The sequence below is a fragment of the Elephantulus edwardii genome, unplaced genomic scaffold (assembly GCF_000299155.1).
Source record: "Elephantulus edwardii isolate Elephantulus edwardi_28Jun2011 unplaced genomic scaffold, EleEdw1.0 scaffold00165, whole genome shotgun sequence".
Taxonomy (NCBI): Eukaryota; Metazoa; Chordata; class Mammalia; order Macroscelidea; family Macroscelididae; genus Elephantulus; species Elephantulus edwardii.
In genome coordinates this window covers 5,979,290-6,001,649 of record NW_006399915.1, presented here as the reverse complement: position 1 = coordinate 6,001,649, position 22,360 = coordinate 5,979,290, and the positions used below count along the sequence as shown (strand labels likewise).

At 39.6% G+C, this 22,360-nt stretch overlaps 1 protein-coding gene and 1 pseudogene across 2 annotated transcripts in view; one reads left to right on the top strand and one right to left on the bottom strand.

Moving 5' to 3' along the window:
- Positions 1 to 22,360, bottom strand: part of PHLDB2 (pleckstrin homology-like domain, family B, member 2) — a 124,047-nt gene that overhangs the window by 5,661 nt on the left and 96,026 nt on the right. For both annotated transcript variants that reach the window (XM_006895341.1, XM_006895340.1), the window contains 4 exons: positions 17,145 to 17,352; positions 7,044 to 7,134; positions 6,045 to 6,191; positions 642 to 861 (listed from right to left, as the gene is read on the bottom strand). In XM_006895341.1, coding sequence (XP_006895403.1) covers positions 642 to 861; positions 6,045 to 6,191; positions 7,044 to 7,134; positions 17,145 to 17,352 — 666 coding nt within the window. The remainder of the gene's footprint in view (positions 1 to 641; positions 862 to 6,044; positions 6,192 to 7,043; positions 7,135 to 17,144; positions 17,353 to 22,360) is intronic.
- LOC102860554 lies at positions 11,184 to 11,597 on the top strand (annotated as a pseudogene).

Sequence of the window (22,360 nt, the reverse complement as noted above, 5' to 3'; positions counted from 1 at the left end):
AAACCCTATGGGACAATTCTACTCTATCCAACAGGGTCACTATGAATCAGAATTAACCAAGGGCAATGAGTCTTGATATGCTAACATTCTTGTATTTCTCTAAGACACAATAGAGTACATTTCTCATAATCCATCATCTAAAGAACTCAAAAATATTTCAGTCATTTCATAAATACTTATTCACCCATTGCCTGGGGAGTTTCACCCCCTCTGCTTAACGAGCATTCAATTTTGTAAACTATAGTCGAATGGCTGTCAATGGAGGCCACCTACTTGAGTGTGACGTAAGGAATGCATACGGCCAAGAATAAATAATGCAAAAATGTCATTTCCTTTCCACCCCCGGCCATGCTATGTGTTTTAAAAGGTAATATTTTTTATCAAAAGTCTATTTAATATTTATTTGGACCTGAGTTTATTTTAGCTCCTACTTTTTGAAGGACTATAGTATTTTATGGTTTCTGTAAAGGAATTCACATATGTAGACTATACGATTTGAATACAAACATTGTCTACAAAGTTAATGTTGTCATTACTCCTATTACTTTACCCAGTTATTTCTTTTCACCAAACTTAAAGGTAAACTGCTTTTAACTTTCTAAGCTAAGGATCTGAACGTATCAAATTTTTTTGCCACTCACCTGCGTAATAAGAGAATGTTCGCTTGTTCCGATCAAAAACAAACCAGCGTTTTTTCCAAGTTTTAATTTTCCCTCCCATCTTGATTAGGTATCCTCGACAGGTTTTCTCAGTGATTGAAATGTGGTAACAGGTATCAATATTGTGGCCAGCAGTCTCCACATGACTTCGCAAATCAAAGTCTTCCTTCCGGACAGGCAGATAACGTGTCAGAGGACGAGCCTGGGAAAGTGGAAAGCACAGTCCAATTATATATAATTTCTAGTGTTTTAAGGAGTACATTGGTGTAGTGCTACCTTATCATGCTGCTAACTGAAAGGTGTGCAGTATGAATCCACTAGCAGCTCTGTGAACGACAGATGGGCTGTCGCCTCCTATTAGATTTACAGCTTCATAAACCTGAGGTTGGAATGAATTTGGTTGGGTTTTTTTGTTTAACAGAGGCACACAGAGCTTAACAAAAACAATATATTTGTAATAAACAATGTATTTGTAAATAAACTAGCAGAAAATTAAAATCAATTATACCTGTTCTATAATGTATATCCCCTCAAAGGAAAAGCTAAATTATGTTTGTTATTATATGCCGTCAAGTCATTTGCAACTCATAGCGACCCTATGTACAACAGCCCTAAACCGTGCTCTATCCTGTGCCAATCGCACTGCCTCTGATACACCCATCACGATTACCCGAGTCACTGAATCAATCCATCTCATAGGGGGTCCTCCCCTCCTGCGCCGTCTCTCCACCCTCCATGATGCCCCTCTCCAAGGACCTGTCTCTCCTTACAACATGTCCAAAGTATGTCAGACAAAGCCCCAGAATCCTTGCCTCCAAGGAGTAGCCTGGTTTAACCCTCTCTAGGATGAATCTGTTTGTTTTCTTGGCAGTCCATGATACATTCAACACTCTTCTCCAGCACCACAGCTCAAAGGCATCAATTCTCCTTCTATCCTCCCTATGCCATATAATAAGATGCATATATAATCCTAGATGTATTTCTGTACATGTATGTTTTATAAAGGTTCGTTTTTAAATTTTACAATAAAACTTCTGCTAACGAAAAACAAACAAAAACCCAAGGAAATGAAACATCTGGATTGCTCCCTATAAGTAAAGCTGTTATTTTAAAGTTCCAAGAGGTTCTTTCTACTATAACTTAATCAGAATAATTCTCTTTCAGTCATCTCAGGCCCTGATGTGCCTCAGTAAATAACTCTCATCTGGTTCCCCTAAAAATGAACATGTTAGCATACACACAGTTTAACAGAACTGAAGGCCATTTCCTCCCCCATTTTCAAGTTATGTTTGAAAGGTGAAGCTCAAAGAAATAAGAAACAAGAGCAAAGCTGGACAGAATGGCGCTGTGGGGATGCACCTGGAAGGCTTTTATTTCAGTAATGGTTGTGGTGGATGTTCATCTACTCTTTGAAAACACATACTATTCTGAGCAATAATTCTAAAGTGATGTTTAATTTTATTCTGTTAAATAACCCGTCCCTCCACTATATCACCACTACCTCCACCAGGGACAATTACCTAAATATACATATGGAGATCTAACATATTAATCTGCGTAACTCAGGTTGTTGATGAGTTTTCCTTCCATCGTGATGCCTCATTCTTCTTCACAAAGTCCAGCTTTTCAAATGATTTGCCCAGTGTACAGATTCAATAGGTTTGGAGAGTGGATACAATCCTTACGCATACCTTTCCTAATTTTAAATCTTATGATGTTCCCTTGCTCTGTTCTCACAATAGCTCTTGATGTAAGTATAAGTTTTCCTTGTGCACAATTAAGTGTTCTGGGATTCCCATTCTTTTCAATATGAACCATAAATTGTTATGATCCATAAAGTCAAACATCTTTGCATAGTCAATAAAGCATAAATAGACATTCTTCTGGTATTCTCTGCTTTCAGCCAAAATCCATCTGACATCAGTAATGGTATCCTTAGTGTCATGACTTCTTCTAAACCCTAACCTTCTGGCAGTTCTCTATCAATGTACTGCTTTATGTGCTTTTGGATCATCTTCAGCAATATTTTGCTTACATGAGATATTAATAAGTCAATATTTTCCATAATCTGTGAGATCACTTTTCTTATCAATGGGAACAAATATGGATCTCTTCCAGACAATTGACTAAGTAGCTGTTTTCCAAATTTCCTGGCACAAAATAGTGAGCACATCTAGGGAAGCATCTGTTATTTGAAGCATGTCAATAGGTATCCCAGTGATAATGGTGGCCTTATTTTTTTGCCAATGCCTTCAGTGTAATTTGAACTCCTTCCTTGTTTGCTGAAAGTGAGGAAGACTTGCAGCTCTTGTTTCAGAAGATCAAAGACTATATATAGCTTTCAATATGGATTGTATCTCAATATAAAAGGGACAGAAATTCAACACTGGACTGAAAAGCAACATCATGACAGATGGACAAAAGATTGAAACTGTCAACAAACTTGTCTTACTTGGCTCTACAATCAACATACCAGCAGTCAAGAGATCGGGAGACATATTGCATTGGGAAAGCCTGCTGTCTGGGACCTCTTCAAACAATATCAGTATTTTGTGTAGTCTTTAAAAAATTTTTGTTTTATATTGGTTTGCATATAAAGTTCATATACAATGTGTTTCACACTATCTCTTACTCACACTGAATTTCATACAATTATTTTCATTCACTGTGTTTTATAAAATGAATCACCATTGAACCAAGCCCACCATTATCCTGTTTTACCAGATTCCTGTCAGATTTTTCTCATTTCTTTACCCCCATTTCCTCTACCCACCATGTGTGACCCTATGATGTCCCCCTTGCTGATCCTCACCCTCTTCTCCCACCCCTCGGATCCCCATACACATTTTACTAGTATTTTTCTATTTTTACAATAATGGTCTTATCCAGTATTTGTCATTATGACACTGAATTAGCTCACTCAGCATAATGCTATCTAGTCCCTCCCAAGTTATGTAGTATTTTTCCAATTCATTGCTCCTGAGGACTGCGTAGTATTCCATCATGTGAATGTGCCATCATTTCTCAATCCTTTCAATTATGGTTGGACATTTAGGCTGTTTCCATTTTCTTGGGGATCGTGGATAACACTGCTAAGAACATTGGTGTATAAATCTCTCTTTGTCTCTCAGTTCTATTTACCTTGGGGTATATTCTTAGCAGTGGGATAACTAGGTCATATGGAATTTCTATGTTCAGCTTTTGGAGGAAATGCCAAACTGCCTTCAAGACTGGTTGTACCATTTTACAAGCCCACCAATAGTGTATAAGAGTTCCTATCTAACAGTATCAGTTTGAGGATTAAAGTGCACCTGATTCAGGCCACGGTCTTTCTGATCACTTGCTACACATTTGAGAGTTGGACAATGAATAAAGATGACAGAAGACTTGATGCATTTGAGTTGTGGTTTTGGAAAGGAGTGCTGGTTTTTCCATGGACTGTCAAAAGAACAAACAGGTATGTCTTGGAGAAAGTGCAGCTGAAGTCCTCACTGGACTCAAGACAAAACTTTGTCTTACATGCTTTGGACATGTTAGGCTAGACTATTCTTTGGAGACAGATGTCATGCTTAGAAAGGTGGAGGGTCAGTAAAAGAGAGGAAGCCCCTCAACCAGACAGACTGACACAATGACTGCTACAATGGGCTCAAATATGTCAGAGATGATCAGGAATTTGCAGGACAAGGACAACATTCAGATATATTGTTCATAGGGTCACTATGAGTCATGCTCAACTCGTCAGCACCTAACAATTGCAAAGAATAATATGGAATTGTGTTTTTTTGACCTTCACTGCTAATGAAGACACCAGAAGAGGCTTGATATAGCTAAATAAAATGGCCAAGTTTCATTTCTATCTTTCACCCAGTATTTTATCTTTGATCCTGTGACACTTTGTGGACATAACTAGGTTTAGACAGATAAGTGAATGTCTTAAGAATAATCTTTAATTGGTGTGATATCAAACTGTCAGGAGTTATAAAGAACAAAGGACCTTTTATATTTAAGTTTCATAAACAGTGGCAAAATCAATTTGAGCTTTAAATGATATAGTCCTTCATAAAACTTTAGGGAGCCCAGGTGGTCTATTCTGTAGGGGATTGTGCTGCTAAGCCAGAGGCCAGGCCTCTCGGGTGGTTCACCTCTTCTAAGTGCCTCCTGGGAAAATTTCTTCCTGTGCAATTACAGCCTCAGAACCTGAATGGAGTTTCAGCTATAGTTGAACTAATGTAAGTTTTAACTCTAAGGCAAAAAAGTTCAGGTAAATTAAGTAAAAGTACATTTCATTTTCTCAGAAAACACATATCACATAAGCTGCTCAAGTGACAAGAAAGTGGCTCAAACTCTACAAAGACAAGGCCACAAAGCTAAATTAAAATGGTGACTCTGAATTTTGCTCACATTCACAAGTGTTATGAACTTGTTTTGCAACTTGTGTAGCAAAGTGAACATAGGAAAAACACAGGAACTAGAAAACATACAGTAGGAAACCAATTTGGGAAATAATATTATTCTGAAATGCCTGTCTAAAAAAAAACAAGACTGAATAGCACTTCTTCCCATTGTCAACCAAAGGCTTAAGCTTAGGAGTTGTATTTATTTGCACTAGAAAATAAAATCCACTTTCCTCTCCAAAACCTCAAAACTACTTCTTTGAAGTGTTCTGAAAAATGGCTGAAAGTGCCTCCCTCATAGAATGTTCTACTTATTGCTGGATTAAAGCTCTGCTGGTGTAGTGGTTACACAGCAGGTGTGATGCGAACGCAAAGACATGCAAAGTTCGAATCCACAAGCTGCTCTGCAGGAGAAAGATGGGTGCTCTCTTCCTGTGCAAGATACTGTCTCTGAAAATCTACTGGAGGATCAGCTAGGAGTAAGTTCCGACTCCACATCACATAACAACAAGCATAACTAGATAGTAGTATAATTTGGTTGGTAGGAGGCAACGATTTTGAAGCTCCATCTCATATACCTTGGGCACGTTGCCAGGATCAGTCCTCGGAGAAGGAAATCATGCTTGAAAGGGTGGAGGGACAGCGCAAGAGCGGAAGACCATGGAAGAGATGGACTGAAAGTAACTGGGAAAATGGGGTGTGTCACAGACAGTGAGACTGGCTCAGGATAGGGGAGGATTCAGAGCTATTGTGCATAGGGGTTGCTGTAGTCGCAGGCGACTCTGTGGCACACAACAACAATAATAGCAGCAACAGGCATTTAGAGCTTTAAAATGAACACACACAACACTGTACATTGGCATGGTGGCGGTGGCCATCAGCATGTCCAGGGCCAAGAGCAGGAGAGCGCATGCTCAGATGCAGAATGGTCGGCTAAGGCCTGACCACTAGGGGGCAGCCTCCTCTTATCCATCCACACTGGCCGACCAACCTGGGCCCTTTGCTTCTCCCTTATTTTTACTTCCTTTTCAATTAACTTCTGCCTCTGGCTCGTTTCTTCCTGCAGCCGTTTCTCCAGGAGTTCTCGGCGTCGTTTTTCTTCTTCCAGAGCTCGTTTTTTGGCTTCCATTTCCCGTTCCTAAATAGCATCAGGCAGAACAGTTATTATTTTAGGGCTTATTGGTTATCTTGGAAAGATTCCAACTAATCTCGTAGAAGAAAATTCTCACTAGGCCATTCTTGAGCCACAGCCACGTTTCTTAGACTATATAATCCAACAAAAACTAGCCACGACCACCTTTTGAACAGTTTTTAAAAGAAAGTACATGTAAACCCACCAAAGTTTAATCAACAAACATCACCCATACAGGGAAAATCAAGCTAGTGACTGAATTCAGTTATTTAAGTTCATAGTCATAACTCTCTGTATTTCAATATGAAGCTTTTCAAATTGTCCCCCAAAATTAGGCGTTGGATGTATCCTTTCAAGTGCTACCCTCCAGCTGAGGGCCGGGGTCCTCCCCCAGTTCCTGTTGTTGAGGAAGGCCTCACAGGAAGCCTGGGGGTGGTGAGAAAAGGAAAGGAGGTGCCCTTTGAGGCAGGATGCACAGGCATTTTGGGGGATTCTAAGGAAGTTCATATTCCCACTAGAAACAGGGTCAAATACCGTGGGATTTTTGATAGTACAATGGTGAAGCTAAGACCAAGTGGCAAGCACAGGGAAGTGTACAGACTTGACATTCCCCCTCCTTCCTCGTGGGAACACAAAGTAGCATTCGAAGGGGAGGTAACATATAAAGCACCATGAAAAGTGCAGTGCAGAATGGAGAACCTTTAGAAATCCTCAGTCTAACTCCAGGCTTATCAGAAAACAAAACTAAGGCTGAGAAAGGCTGAGCACATCAGTAATACTTGAGGGGAGTGGGGTCCTCTGCTAACACAGGGTTCCCCTGGCTCCTTACTGACCTTTAACAGAGGGCAAGAAGCTTACCCGGGATTCCAGCAGCCTTGTCTTTTCTGCATGAGCCTGTTTCAAAAGTCTCTCCATTTCTTCTATCCTGGCAATATTTGAAGTACTGGCACTGTGTAAAACACAAAGGTGGTTCAAAGATACTGTTACAGACGCTAAGACTCTCTCACACACACAGGTTCAAAGTAGGTGTATGATAAGACCATATACATTTTACAGATGTTAATTAACAGTCATTGGTCTGGTGAGATCTGTCAACTCAACTCTGAAAACTGAAAATGACAGTGACTCACCTCAGCTTTAACTCCCAAAACTCAAACTGCTGCTTATCAGAACTGGTTCAATGGGTATGTATGGTTGTAAATCATACTAGATGAGACTGCCCATCTTTGTCTCAGAGCCACAGGGGGATCTGAACTGCTAAAAAGGTTCTGCCTTTGGGTTACCACCAGCACAACTCTCTACAGACTATGCAGTTAGAACTTCTTTTTGTTTTATATTTTTTTACCAAATCACATCTAAGATGGCTTAAACCCAGGGGTCAAAGTTCCTTTGACAAGAAAACTGACTGCAGCAGTACCACAAGACTAACAGATGGAGGATTTGAAGGAAGAATTTAGCAGTTACCCCACCACCCCCAAGCTTGATCACTTCCTGAGAAACTTGATAACACCTAAGCTGGCCATATCAAAGACCAGACCAGACAATGGATGCTGATAAAAGTCTGAGCTTGCTTAAAAATAGCTAAAACCTAACTTAATTAACACACCAAATTCTAAGAAGTACCATCTTAGTCCTCCCCAGGACCCTTAGAAAAAGAGAACCTCCCAAACTGCCCGGGCACCATTTTGATTCTGTCTGCATGTCATGCTACTGGATCACTTGGCGTCCCTCTCAGACCGCGCAATAAAGGCCTGTTCGTTTCTTGGGACCAATTCCTTTCTTTATTTCTCTCCCTCGTGCCTTCATGCTCTTTTTTTATATCTAACAGGATTATTTTAGGGTCACATTGTTAACCACATGCATCCATCAGTGAGAGTCAAAGCTTGAGGATTACTGGGATCTTTACAAGGTCAATAACAATTCTTTACAACGTTTCCTGTGCCAATTTTTGGACAAGTGTTTTGTTTTCTTCTCCTGAAAAAGAGAAGAACAGGAATTTCTTCTCATTATTTCAACTAGTTGCTACAGAAGATACAAGAAAACGAATCCTACTTTCTTCAGCAAGTGAGAATTAAAATTAAAAAAAATATATATATATTCTTTAACGTCTGTGCAGGAGTTCTTATTCCTCTTCATTGAGAATAGCTGATTTTATGGAAGAGAAAGAGGCTAACATCATTGTACGATAGATAAAGCCTATAATAAGCCTGCAAGTCACATAACAGCACCAAACCATTTTTTTCTACTGTATGTACTGAGTTGTCTATGATCAGGCACGTCTCATGTATACAATTAACTTGGAAATAGTTTCAGCTTCAGGCACGTCTCATGTATACAATTAACTTGGAAATAGTTTCAGCTTCTCTGAGGAAGTAATTGGTCTTCAATATGGATTATACCTCAACACCAAGAAAACAAAAATCCTCACCACTGGGCCAATAGGCAATATCATGATAAATGGAGAAAAGACTGAAAATGTCTATGCTTTCCTCTTACTTGAATCCAGCATCAACTTGAATCCTTGGTACCAGCAGTCAAGAAGACAAAGGACATATTGTATTCAGAAAAAATCTGCTGTCAAGGACCGTTCCAAAGTACTAAGGAGCAATGATACCTTTTAAAGACTAAGATCCACCTAATTCAATCCATGGTCTTTTCAATCACTGTTGATAAAACTGAGTTGGACAATTAATTAATAAGGACAGAAGAAGAATCAGTGCCTTTGAGTTGTGGTATTGGCAAGGATGTTGAGGCTTTATCTTTCATACTTGAACATGTTTCTAGGAGGTGCTATGTCTTAGAAAGGGAACTCATGCTTTGAAAGGTAGAAGATCCTCAACAAAATGGACTGACACAGGGACTGCAGCAACAGGCTCGAATGTGTCAGGGGTAAAGAGGATGGCACAGAAGAGGGTTCAGGTCCGTTGTTCATAGGGTCACACTGAGTCATACTCAACTCAATGTCCCCTAAAAACAACAACAATGAACTCTGAGATCTTAACTGAAAGGTGAGCAGTTCGAATCTACTGCCATGAAAAAGATGAGCAGTCTCCTCCAGTCAGGATTCACAACCTTGGAAAACTGATGGAGGGTCTTCACTATGAGTTGAAACTTAACTCCATGACAGTGGATTTGGTTACTTACTTCTAAAATAATCTTCTTTTAAAAAAAAAAGAAAAAAAGAAAAAAATTCTTTTTATCCAGAGACACACACTTGTTCGGTGTAATCATCTTTGCTACTGCTGTTTTAAACAATTCCTTCACATTTAAGCAACTTTAATTCAACAAAACTGTTGTTGCTATACCATGTTGTTGCCATTTAATAGCTTTTTACCCTCCCTGTCAGAATAGTCTCTACAGTGAAAAGCCTGTGCAATTACAACAAGAATTTAAGGAAAGGTATTTGGCTTTGGTGGTCTAGTGGTAAGAACCTGCGCTGAAATTCTGAATGCACAGTTTCTATCTTCAGTTGCTCCGGGTGTGTGTGTGTGTGTAAGAATGGGTGATCTCCTTCTGTGAGATTAACTGCCTGCGAAAACCCACTGGAGGGTCAGCTATGGGTCAGTTCTGACTCAATGATACACAACAATAACAACAACAACAACAACTATTTAGACTTGTAGATCCTCAATAAGATGGATTGGCATGGTAATTGAAACAATGAGCTCAAGCATATTGGAGATGATGAGATGTAAAAAGTTAGGGCCAAGTCCAGATCTGCTGTTCACAGGTCTTATTTATAGGGTCACTATGAGTCACAGTCAACTTCATAGTACACACAAAAAAATACTTAGCCTTGTGTACATCATAGCATGTGAAGATAATAACAAATAAAACGCCACTTGGCCTAGCACCTCCTATGTGGGGAAATAAGAAAGAACTGAAGATAAGTTTTCTAACGAATGCTTCTGAGTTGTGGTGTTGGTGAAGAGTACGTAGTATATACTATGGGCTGACAAAAGGACAGAGAAATCTGTCTGGAAGAAGTACAGCTGAAGTGCTTCTTAGAAGCAAGGATGGCTAGATTTTGTCTCACATACTTCGGGCATATTGTCAGGAGGGATTAGTCTCTGGAGAAGTGCATCACACTTGGTAAAGGCAAGGGTCATCGAAAAAGGAAGACTCTCCGTCAGAGATTGACAGAGTGGCTGCCATGACAGGTTCAGGCAGAGCAGTGACTGTGCGGGTGGTGCGGTACTGGGCAGGGCTTTGGTCTGTTGTACACAGGGTAACTATGAATCAGAACCTACACAGAGGCATTAAACAACAACACTTCTAGCACATGACAGTTATCATTGTTTTCTCCAGTTCATCCAAATCACGAGAGGAGTGAGGCTTCCTGCCATTGCTCCAACTCCAACTTCCTCGTCAGATGGCAGGCGTGATCTCATATGCCACCACTGGGCGAATGTTGACGGGCCTGACAGAATGACTGCTAATGTTATACGGATGCCCAGGTGTACCTACTTTTTCTACTAAGTCATGTTTTCTGCTATTTCCACGATGAAGATTTCTTTTCAATCTAAGCAACTTTAATAAAATTGTTCAAAACAGAAAATAAAATTTTCATCAAAGGTTAAGTGAATCTAAGTGGCAGGTTTGAGGGTATTCAATGTTGGGTGATAGTCTCTTCCAGTAATATTTAAATCAGTGATTAAAGTACTATTTTAAATCAATTTTATTTTAGATAGTTCACTTTGAGGTAAAGACAAAAGCAAAACTAATAGAAAAAAATTTTATAAGCACATTTCCGAAAGCACTGTCCTTGGTGATGAGCCTCAGGTGATAGATGGTGGGGTCTCCTGGGACCCCTGACCTCTGGTGAAGCCATGTTTTCTAATCGGGATATTTTCTGGTTTACATTGTCCTTTTTCACTTTAGGAACTGAATGTTTGCCTTGAAGAGTTTTGGCAATAACTGAGTCAACGTGAAAACCACACTAACATTTTTCTCCCTGTGTGGACTGTTGCAAGATGGAGCGCCTCTCCTCTAGGATGATTTATCTTCATCGTGGCCTTTCAACTGGGATTGGTTGCGGGGTTGGGCCCCTACGAGTTTGCAAAACTGTCTCGGGAGCCACCAACCTTCGGGCCCAGGAGGAGCCTGCTTATCAGCTAAAGCCTTTCCACTTTGTGACGTCCGTAGGCATCCAGGACAGTGAAAAGCTAAACAAGACCTGCTGCCTGAATGGGGGAACCTGCGTGCTGGGCTCCTTCTGTGCCTTCGAGTTGAGCATGACTCATAGTGACCCTATGAACAAAAGGCCTGAAGCCCCTCCACAACTATGGACACTTATCAAAGTTCATAGAGTTTCTGGAGGCATGTTGTTCAGTAAGTGGATACCACTCCTGCTCTTTTCATATACAAACTTTTCTCTAACACTTTCTCATTCATTTCCACACAGTCTACTAGCAACCTGGTCTTTTTGAAACTTAGTTGTGACCTCTGAAATCATTATTTTGCTCTATCTTCTGAAAAAAATTTCCTAGAAGGAAATGCATCTACCCACTTTGGCTATCTACAATTTTGTTGCTGTTGTTGAGTGCCATAGAGCTGGAATCAGCTGATAGCTGATCCTCCAGCGAATTTTCAGAAGCAGTTAATCACACGAGAGGAGATTGCCCATCCTTCTTCAGTGGCCTCGGACCACGTGCCTTTGGGATTGCAGCATAGCTGCTTGCCATTAGGTCACTGCCTAAAGTGAAGTGACTAGAAGCACTTGACATTTTGATTAATGTGGCTCTTAAAACCAATTCAACCATATCTTATTCCTCTTCATATCTAATGCCATGTTTCTCTGCCTCTAGCCACACTTTTAGTATTTTTCTTCTTAAACTATACTAGGGAGCTCTGGTGGCCTAGTGGTAAGAATCTGTACTGTAATCTCAAAGGCATGTGGTTCGAATCCATCAGCTGCTCCACAGGAGAAGGATGGGCAATCTCCTCCCACATGCGATTAACTGTCTCTGAAAACCCTCTACGGGTCGGTTCCAAATCAATGGTACACAACAACAAGAGGAAGCTATAATGAAAAAAAATGTATCAATGTCCCTAGTATTTATTCTTTCAAGGAGTCATTGTTTTGTAATATTTAAGGGCTGAGCTGTTAATGGAAGAAGTTATCAGTTTGAGCACACTCAGCTATTCTGTGTGAGAATAAGTGATCTTCTATCATAAAGACTACTCCTAAGAAAACTCTTTGAGGCAGTTCTACTCTATTTTTGGGGTTACTATGAGTTGGAATCAACGCTATAGCACACAGCAAATATTTTCTCAAAGTATGAGCATGACGTCAGGGCACAGCAAGTCAATACTAGCAATTGTATTAATAACGTATCATTGTAGGTATTCAGGTGATATACAGAATTAAATTACCTTTAGTGCAAAATTAAAACTAAATTGCCTGTTTTCTAAGACCCAAGACCTGCTTTCCAATCTATGCATTTGTTTACAGTGTAAGTAATGAAGCTGAAAAGACAAAAATACTGCTTGACCCATGCTATTCCCTGGTAGACCCATTAAGAAAAAAATGATGTCTCAACAAAAAGTAAAGGGCAGATTTACATTTCTGAATAATACTGTAATTCTACAAGTGACTTTTATGACATCATAAACCACGAGACTAAATTCCTATCATTAGAATTTAAGCATAGAATTATCTCTTTAGTATAAAATATCATTTCAGCATATGAATGTATTTTTTTAAATAAGCAGGACAATTTGTTAGATTTTTATTTCTTTTTATACTATTTCTCAAACAATTAAGGCTAGTTTTCAATAATGCACATTTTAAGCCTGAGTCTTATTACTTGTTGTGGAGCTTCCAGTTTAAGACAAGTTTGGAAGCAGGAGTGGCCTCCATTTCCTCAACAACATGCCTCTGGAAATTCTTTTAATTTTGATAAATGATAGTTATAGAACGGCTTCTGGCCTTTTTTTCATAGGGTTGCTATGAGTCGTGCTCGATGCGAAGGCAATCAACAAACAAAACAAACATATATTTTCCATCATAATAATGGCAGTGAACTTGTTTTAGGATGGCATGATCCTACGTCTTCCAAATAATCATTCTATGGTGGGAACATTGGTAAAAGAGGGAACTGCCTCTTTCTCTCTTTATTTTGTTGTTGTTGTTGTTATGTGCCGTCGAGTCATTTGCGACTCATAGCGACCCTATGTACAACAGCCCTAAACTCTGCTCTATCCTGTGCCAATCGTACTGCCTCTGACACACCCATCCCGATTATCCCAGTCACTGAATCAATCCATATCATAGATTATTCACAGTTGTCTTCTATTGCAGCTTCATTTATTTCCCCTTCATCCACAGTAGCTCACAGCACAAATGCCCTTGTAAAAACAGTCAACTGTGCTGATTAGTTTCTTTGAGGGTTAGAGCCACTAGAAAGTTCTGTGTGGAATGATCATGGTCCCATGAAAATACTTGCCAAAAATGGTGATTCCTCAATAATGCTATATTTTTAATATGGAAACCATTCTCATTTTCCACTTTTGCAATTTTTTTTTTGAGTGGTAGTAAGTCTGATTACGTCTCCTGATCTGATTTCAAAATGGTCCCATTGTAGGTAATTGCTGGCACTCATTTACCACATTAAATGTGATGTGAGAGTAGAAATAATTATCTGGAAAGTTACATATTTACTTCTGATATTTGGAGAAGAGGCAAGAAGCTAAAAATGAAGGAGGAAAAACCTAAGCAAGGAAAGCACAGAAAAGGTACGAATTTACTAAAAACAGCTCAAAAATAGGAAATGAAAACAGTCAAGCTCTCGGGTGTTCACCACAGGGACATTGCTGTCTGCCACCATGGAGTTGGTTCTGACTTATAGAGACCATATGTACAAAAGGACAAAATGCAGCCCCATCTTTCACCTTCTCATGAGTCCTGCCATCCGTGAGCTCACTGTGCTGCTGCAGCCACTGACTCAGTTCCTTTCACTGAGTATCTTCCATTTCTGCTACCATTCATACACACTTTGTTTTATACCATTAATAACAATACTATTTCTCACAATGTGACTACACTCTCTCTACTTCTTCCCTGGGGTTCTAGTTTCCATTAATATCTCTCTCCTACCTCTTTCTGAACCATGCTTGGAAAAGCGGAGGGTCGGTGAAAGAGAGGAAGCCCCTCAACCAGGTGGATTGGCACGGTGACTGCTACAGTGGTCTCTAGTGTGTCAGGAAGTGTGAGGATGGCTCAGGACAGAGCAGGGTTCAGATCTGTTGTTCATAGGGTCGTTATAAGACACACTAGTTTCGACAACCTAACAACAGCAACAACGACAACCCCTTCCTGATCTCTGGGCCTTATCCTTGGGAAATGCTGCTTTTAAACCTTATATGGTTGTTTTTTCTGAGTGCATCCTTGGTGCTATTGTTCAATTTATAGGCTTACATTTTGGTTAGCTTACAGTTAAGCCACTCGGAGAAATTTTGTTCCAGGCGTGAGGGATAACTAAAGGATCTAATCTCAGGAGTCTAACTTTTCTCCATCAGATCAGTAAGTCTAGCAAAAGCAATGCTATGCTCTGTTTTAGCAGCACCAAAAATGACCAGGTTATCCCCAGCCTGTTTGATTCACTGCAATACAGGGACGTTCATCTGATGGTAATTATAAAAGAGTTTCTTCAGAAGTATTCAATTAACACTTATTGAATCTTGGCTATTTCTGGAGTGGGAATAAAAAATGGCTCTCTGCCAGTTAGGATATATTGGATAAACAGAGTAACAGAGAAAAATTAAAATTATGTCCACTTTACTATACTCCCAGGTATGCATTCAGTCAATATTTATTGGCTATTTATAATATGCCAGATCCCTTATGGGTGTGTAAACCAAAAGATAATTTGATACAGAGGAATTGGCAAATTAATTATTCAAGACAAATTGAAAAGAATGTGATTAGGGCTGTAATAGAAGAAGAAAATCAAATGCTATGGGAATGCAGAAGAGAGATCTAAAGGGAGAAGAATTTATATGATTCTAATTTACAATTGAGCTTGAAAGAGGAGGAGGATTTCTCTAGACTAAAACTGAAGTGTAGGGTGAGCCAGGGAGTGAGTATAGGTAAAGATACTTTGCAATATCAGGCACTATAGTTAAATATTGGTTGAATAAGCGGGCAAATTACATAATAACCAATCATTGCCAGTGGTGTGCTGGTAAATCAGCTCTGTGAGATGCCGAGTGGAGGAGGTGTGAGGGTCAGAACTTGTTGTACAGTGTTTGCCAATTTATGTGTCATCAATATTGCAATAATGCCAATTTCAAGCTCCTCCTCCGCTATCTGTAGAGTGAGAACAGACTCATAGCTTGACCCTCCAGTGAGCTTTTTAGAGGCTGGAATCAGTCCATCTTTCTTCCACAGAGTTACTGGTGGATTTGAAGCTGCCATCTTTGGATGGACAATGCAACTCTCTATCCATTAGGCCACCAGAGTTAGCAATGTTATCACTGAGCACAGAGTTGGATGGAGCTGCCCATATTCGGGTCTGGCCAGTGACTAGAAGCCCACTTCAGCCTCTCCTTTCTGCAGAGCATTCTGGAAGTACTGGCGGGAATGACTGAGCGTATTAAAGAATGAATGAATAAGCAAAGTACCAGTTCCAGGGCTAGGACAATACAGTTAAAAACACAGAGATCTTAGAATTCATAGTTTCAAATAATGAGTAGTTATGTTTAGTGAGTCAAGAGGAGAGAATGAAAGTGGAGCTAAGCTGAACCTGGATATACCCACATCTAGTGTCTGACTTTATTCAGTAGGTAATAGGTACCATCAAAGCTTCTGAAGAGAAGTTTTATGATGAGATCTGCCTTTTAGATGTGTCTTTGCCCCTAATTCTGTATAACTGTCCTTCTTTCCTCAAAGTATAAACCCAAATGAGTGATAAAATTCTTACTAAAAATAATATAACAGGTAAAGCCTTCCTTTCATCAAAACAGGTTGTTGTTTTTCTGTGTCATGGAGTTGCTTGTGACTCAAAGCGAGCCTATGTACAACAGCCCTAACCCCTGCTCTATTCTGTACAACCTTATTGTCTCTGACACATCTAACCCCACCACCCGAGTGACTGAATCAATCAATCTCATCAAGGGTCTTCCTTTCTTGGGTTATCCCTCCAACCCATCGAAACATGTTGTTTCTGTTGTTGAGTGCCGCTGAACCGTAGGCGACTCGTAGAAACCCTATGAACAAAAGTCTTTGACACCTGCGTGTGTGACTTTCATCCTTTCTTCAGGTTCATAGGGTTTCTGGAGGCAAGCTATTTATGGAAGTGGATGCCACTCCTGCTTCCAAGCTTGTAGCCAGGGAGCAACACCAAGCACTGTCCACCATGGGTAACTGTTACCACATTTGACACATCAGTGTCACAGTGTTCAGCTTTACAGCAACCACAAGTTACCTCTGTATGGCAAGTGGACACACCAGGGCTATACGACCTAGAAGAATGTTTGACCAGCAACAATTTAAAACAGGCCTTATGGCCATTGAAACATAAGGATGTAAAAAAATAAAAATCCTTTAAGGTTGTGACATCTAATTTTTAAAAATTATTTCTTTTCTCCGTCAAATCCACTGTTAATAAAAACTGCACCACAGAGGGAAATCCATTTTGAAATACAGTCTAAATATAAGCTCAAGTGTACAGATATAGGCAAAGGAAGAGAAAGGGCAATGTAATGTCTGACTGGCAAGGTTACATGGAATATAAAATTACTTACAAAGGCCGTATGATATTAGATTGTCTTTTCTCTATAACTATCTTTCTTTCCTCAAAGTAAAATTTGTAATTCTTGTAAAATATTTTAAAATCTTTGGGTTTGAGCAATTTGGACTTGTGAACATATACTACTTCAATTTGATGACTTTAATATTTATAATCAAGAAATGCTTTCTTTTCTAAATCAGAAAACTTACTGATGACTATCTCTTACCTAGAGATATTGTCAGGGGAGCAGGCAGAGATGCTGGTCTCCATGCTGTCAGAGCTGTCCAGGCTCAACGTATCAAAGGCCTGGTCCTTGTAGCTGTGATCTGGATAACGGAAACTATTCAAGTAGACATTGGATTCTGATGCAGTGCGGTTGTAGAATTCAGAAGATTTTTGTCTTTGTCCTTCATTCATCTGTTGGTGATTATAACCTAAGAGACATAAATATGTTAGTGGGTCTCACTTTTCAGTCTTAGAAGCTTTCACATCTATAGATTCAAACCAGAAAGCAAAAATTTCCTCATAGAAGCCCAAGAGTAAGCTTAGTCTATTTCCCCCCTAAACTGTATTTATTTTGTGAATACTGTTGAAATCACACACTAAAAAACTTACACCAGCTCACATGTTCACATGCATACAATTTAGTGACACTGATTACATCTTGGACTATGTAACTATCATCACTCTCTTAAGTTATTCCTTCTCTATTAACAAACTCACTGTACCTAAGGTTTCCTATTTTATCTTTTAAATTGATGTCAATATGACAGATAAGTCTTAAAAGAGTAAAATGCTAAAGGTAAACATTTTTTCCCTCTCTCTCATTAAATTAGTTCTGGTTTAAGATGATGTTGAGGTCTATTTTTTTTGTTTAAGGTTTCAATGTTATCTCAGAGTTAAATATTGTATTATGCACCCGCCTAGGTTCCAGATAGATAGTTTTCAGTCCATGAGTTTTTGAAGCTCTGTTCTCGATTTCCCCCTCTTTTGACCAAGACTCTTCTATGGAATCTTCTTTGGCAAAGAAACTGTTGTTTAAAAATACGTTTAGCCACCGTTTCATAGCCCCCTCTTCCTGATTCTCCTTCCTGTTGTTCCACATGAATAGAGACCAACATTTACTGATCAATTTGAATATGAAGCTGATGAGGTCAAAGTGTAAGCATCAGTGTAAGCAAAACTGCAAGCAAGAGATGCAAAAGAATGGTCTTGTGAGCGATCTTTTGTAGTCAAGGGCTCAACTCACTTTCCTATATCATTCTTACATCTCAAGACAACCGAGAATTATATATTGCAAGAAGAACTCAATGCCTTAATCCTTTAAATATAACTAGGCTCAGGTGCTCATGTGAAGTCAGCATGATTCTAGTGACAAGCAACAGCAGGGTTTGAGAGTTGTCATTCTTTCAGTTTAAGGAACAGGAATGTACTGTTTACTAAAGCAACAGGCAAATCTTTCAAATGTAGGATTTCAGAATCTTGTATCTTATGTTAACATTTTTAGTCTAATCAAGATACAAACGGCACATTTTTCTCATTTTATCTTCCAGTTTGCATTGCTTTCTAATTATTTATTTTAAACAGTCAATAATATCTCCAGTGATTGCAGTCCTACTAATAAGTAAGTCTGCTTTAACAAGAAGACAAAGATTCTCACCACTGGACCAATTGGTAGCATCAGGATGGATGGTGAAGAGATTGAGATTGTTAATAACTTTAGTCTGCTTGGCTAAAGCAGTGGCCAGGAAATAAAAAACATATTGCGATGGGAAAGTCTGCTGTTAGGGACCTTTCCAGGGTACTGAAGAGCAATGGTGTCACTCTGGAGACTAAGGTGCATCTGATACAGGCTATGGTCTTTGCAATCATTTGTTATGCATCAGAGAGTTGGACAATGACTAGGGAGGATAGAAGGAGAATTGATGCCTTTGAGCTGTGGTGCTGGAGAAGAGTATTGAATGTACCATGGACTGCCAAGAAAACAAACAGATTCATCCTGGAGAGCGTTAAACCAGGCTGCTCCTTGGAGGCAAGGATTCTGGGGCTTCGTCTGACATACTTTGGACATGTTGTAAGGAGGGACAGGTCCTTGGAGAGGGACATCATGCTTGGGAGGGTGGAGGGACGGCGCAGGAGGGGAAGACCCTCTATGAGGTGGATTGATTCAGTGACTGGGGTAATCGGGATGGGTGTGTCAGAGGCAGTGCGATTGGCACAGGATAGAGCAGGGTTTAGGGCTATTGTACAAAGGGTCCTTATGAGTCACAAGCGACTTGACGGGCACACAACAACAACAACAAACTTTAACAACCAGCCATGAGCTACTTGACAATAGTGGCCACATGAAAATTATTGATCACAGAAATGTCAGTATCAACGGATCCCAGCACTCAGTAAATAAGAGGTTTTCCTCTACACTGGTATGCAGTCAGCAAACACATTATATCACTGGCTCTACCTTGTACCAGTATACTCCCAACTTGGAATAGGCTTCCTTGCCACTGATGGCATTGCAAATTGGTGTGTTTCTTTCTGTTTGTTTTTTGTTTTTTCCTTCTTGTGTACCACAAAATTGGATCCAGCTGACGCAGGAGGAGACTGCCCCTCCTTCTCCAGTGGAGCATCTGGTGGATGTAAGTTGGTTTTAATATAAACTAGATAATTTTAAAAAATAGTTTTCATTATATTGCTTTTTAAAAATTGATATTTATAAAAACTCATTTTTTTGTCTTTGGAGACTTGGAGCATTACTTATAAACTTACACATATGATGTGACGTGCAAATTATACTCTACAGCACTATATTTAGTACATATCAATAATGATATGATGCATAAAAATCAAAACCCCGGAAAACCAGATGATCATAAATGTGGTTCACTGTAACCCAAATATGTCCTCATCCCAGGACTTCTTGTACTTCTATTGCTATTGCTTTTTCTCTGGTAGCTGATCTGGGAATTTTGCTTCTTTTCAATCCTGTATTTACCATATACTCAAAAATTAAGGACTATACTGATTAATAATTCCCTGACTTCATTATAAAATGGGGGAGGGGAGAAAATCCTCCTCTAGCCAGTGCTACAGTTTACATTCTCTTACCATTCTGATCAATGTTACTGATCAAGCTACTAAGAATTTACAATTGGACCATCTGAATTCGTTTTTCCTGTGCTCCACTTATTTTTCAATAAGGTTGATAATTAATAAAGCAATGGCCAGAAAGCAGGCAAGAGGAAGTGGAGTGATTCCAAACAGCTTTCTCCGCTGTTCATTGAACATTTCCATTTAAAAATCGATGTCACCTGAATGATGCTTTAACAAAGCAGTACATTCCAAAACTTTCTGTAAAATTATTTCAGTTCTTGGCAGTATTTATAGGCCATTAGTATTCAAAATGGTTTTAGACATCCAAGTAAGAATGTGTTAAATCCTTACTTTTTATTTAAGCTCTTTGGGGTAACATCCATTTCCTTAATATAAGCTATTAATAGAAATAACAAGAACATACATATTTGCTTAAAGCTTTAGCTTAGCTAAGGAATGGCATAAAACATAAAGGCACACCAACTCTTTGTCATTGCTATTGAGTCAGAACTGATTCATAGCTGACTCTCCATTGCATTTTCTGAGGCTGTACCACACGGGAGGAGACTGTCTATCTTTCTCCAGAGGAACTGCTAGTGGATTAGGTCTGCCAAACAGGCATGGCCTTTGGGCTAGCAGGAAAACTCTCCATGGACCACACCACTAGAGCTCCCTAAGATCTTGGACTGATACGACTGTTTTTGTTGTTAAATACCATCCAGTTGGAACCGTCTCGCAACTGGTCCTTCAGCAGGTTTTCAGAGGCATTAATTTACACAGGAGGAAACTTTCCATCTTTCTCTAGTGGAGCAGCTTTGAATCACATGCCCGTTGGTTGGCAATGCAGCTCGGACCACTGGACTACCAGAGCTCCCTAAGACCCTGACTTGATACCTTGAGTCAGTATCAGTGCATAAAAAAGAAACCAGCACATTCACAAATCAGTTGTGTCATTTCTTTCTTTATCAAGGCAAAGTAATTCTTTATTCAAATATTTACCTTTGCAACTTGAACTTTTGGAATGATACTGTTTCCAGTTACTTATTAAGAAAGGGGAGGTAGAAAAGACAAACAGAAACTATTTGAAAAGTTCACCTTACTCATTACACAAAGGTAGGTGACACAAGAAACTTCCAAAGTGGCAATAACTGTATGAAAGACATCTCCTTATGTTAGTACGAAAAATAAATCTGTACAAGACAGTCCAGGAACTTAGATCAACAGATAATAATGAAATCTCTGGCAACTGCACATGTTCCCACATTCTCCCTTTCTGTTTTCTGAAACAAGGAAAAAGCAATTCCTATAAAGCACCTGTTTGCTGCAGAAAATCAAGGACTACAACCTTTAATATGGACAGCATTTCAGCATCAAGAAGACAAAAATCCCCACCACTAGACTGATAAGCAATCTCATGATAGGTGGAGAAAGGATTGAAGTTGTCAATTATTTCATCTTACTTGGATCTACAAGGAACACCCTTGGTACCAGCAGTCAGGAGATCAGGATACATATTGCATTGGGCAAGCCTACTGTCGGGGACCTCTCCAAATTACAGAAGGGCAATGATTTCAGTTTGAAGACTGAGGTACACCTGATTCAGGCCATGATCTTTTCAATCACTTTCTATGCGTCCTAAAGCTGGACAATGAATAAGGATGACAGAAGAATGCCTTTGAGCTGTGGTGTTGGAAGAGAGCATCCCATGAAGTGACTACTTCATGGACTGTCTAAAGAGCAAACAGTTATGTCTTGGAGAGGGAACAGCTGGAATACTCTTTGGAGTCAAAGTTGTGAGCTTCTCCTCTCACACATTTGGTGTTAGGAAAGCTTATTTCTTGGAGAAGATCATTATGCTTGGAAAAGTGGGTGTAAGCCAAAGAAAGGAAAACCATCCATGAGATGGACTGACACAGTAACTGTAGTAATGGGTTCAGGTGTGTCAGAGGTGAGGATGGCGCAGGATAGGACAGGTTCAGATCTGCTGTTCACAGGGTCAGTATGAGTCATACTCAGCCAGATGGCACTTAACAACAGCAAAAAATAAAGCAACTAGAGGTCTAGTGACATAGTGGATAAGGAGTTGTGCTATCAATATAAATGCAAGTGGTTCCAAGCTACTAGCTACTAGCTACTCCGTGACTGAACAATGAGCAATCAGCTCCAGTGCAGTTTATAGCCTCTGAAAACCCACTGGAAGGTCAGCTGAGTTGGTTCTGACTCAACCGCAATGGGTGGTGGTAGCAGCAGCAGTATAAGGCAACTTCCTTTGAAAATAGAAAAGTGTAGGAATATAATTCTCTTTATAAAAAGTACCTGTATGCTCAACTCCTAACATAGGAAGAATAATTT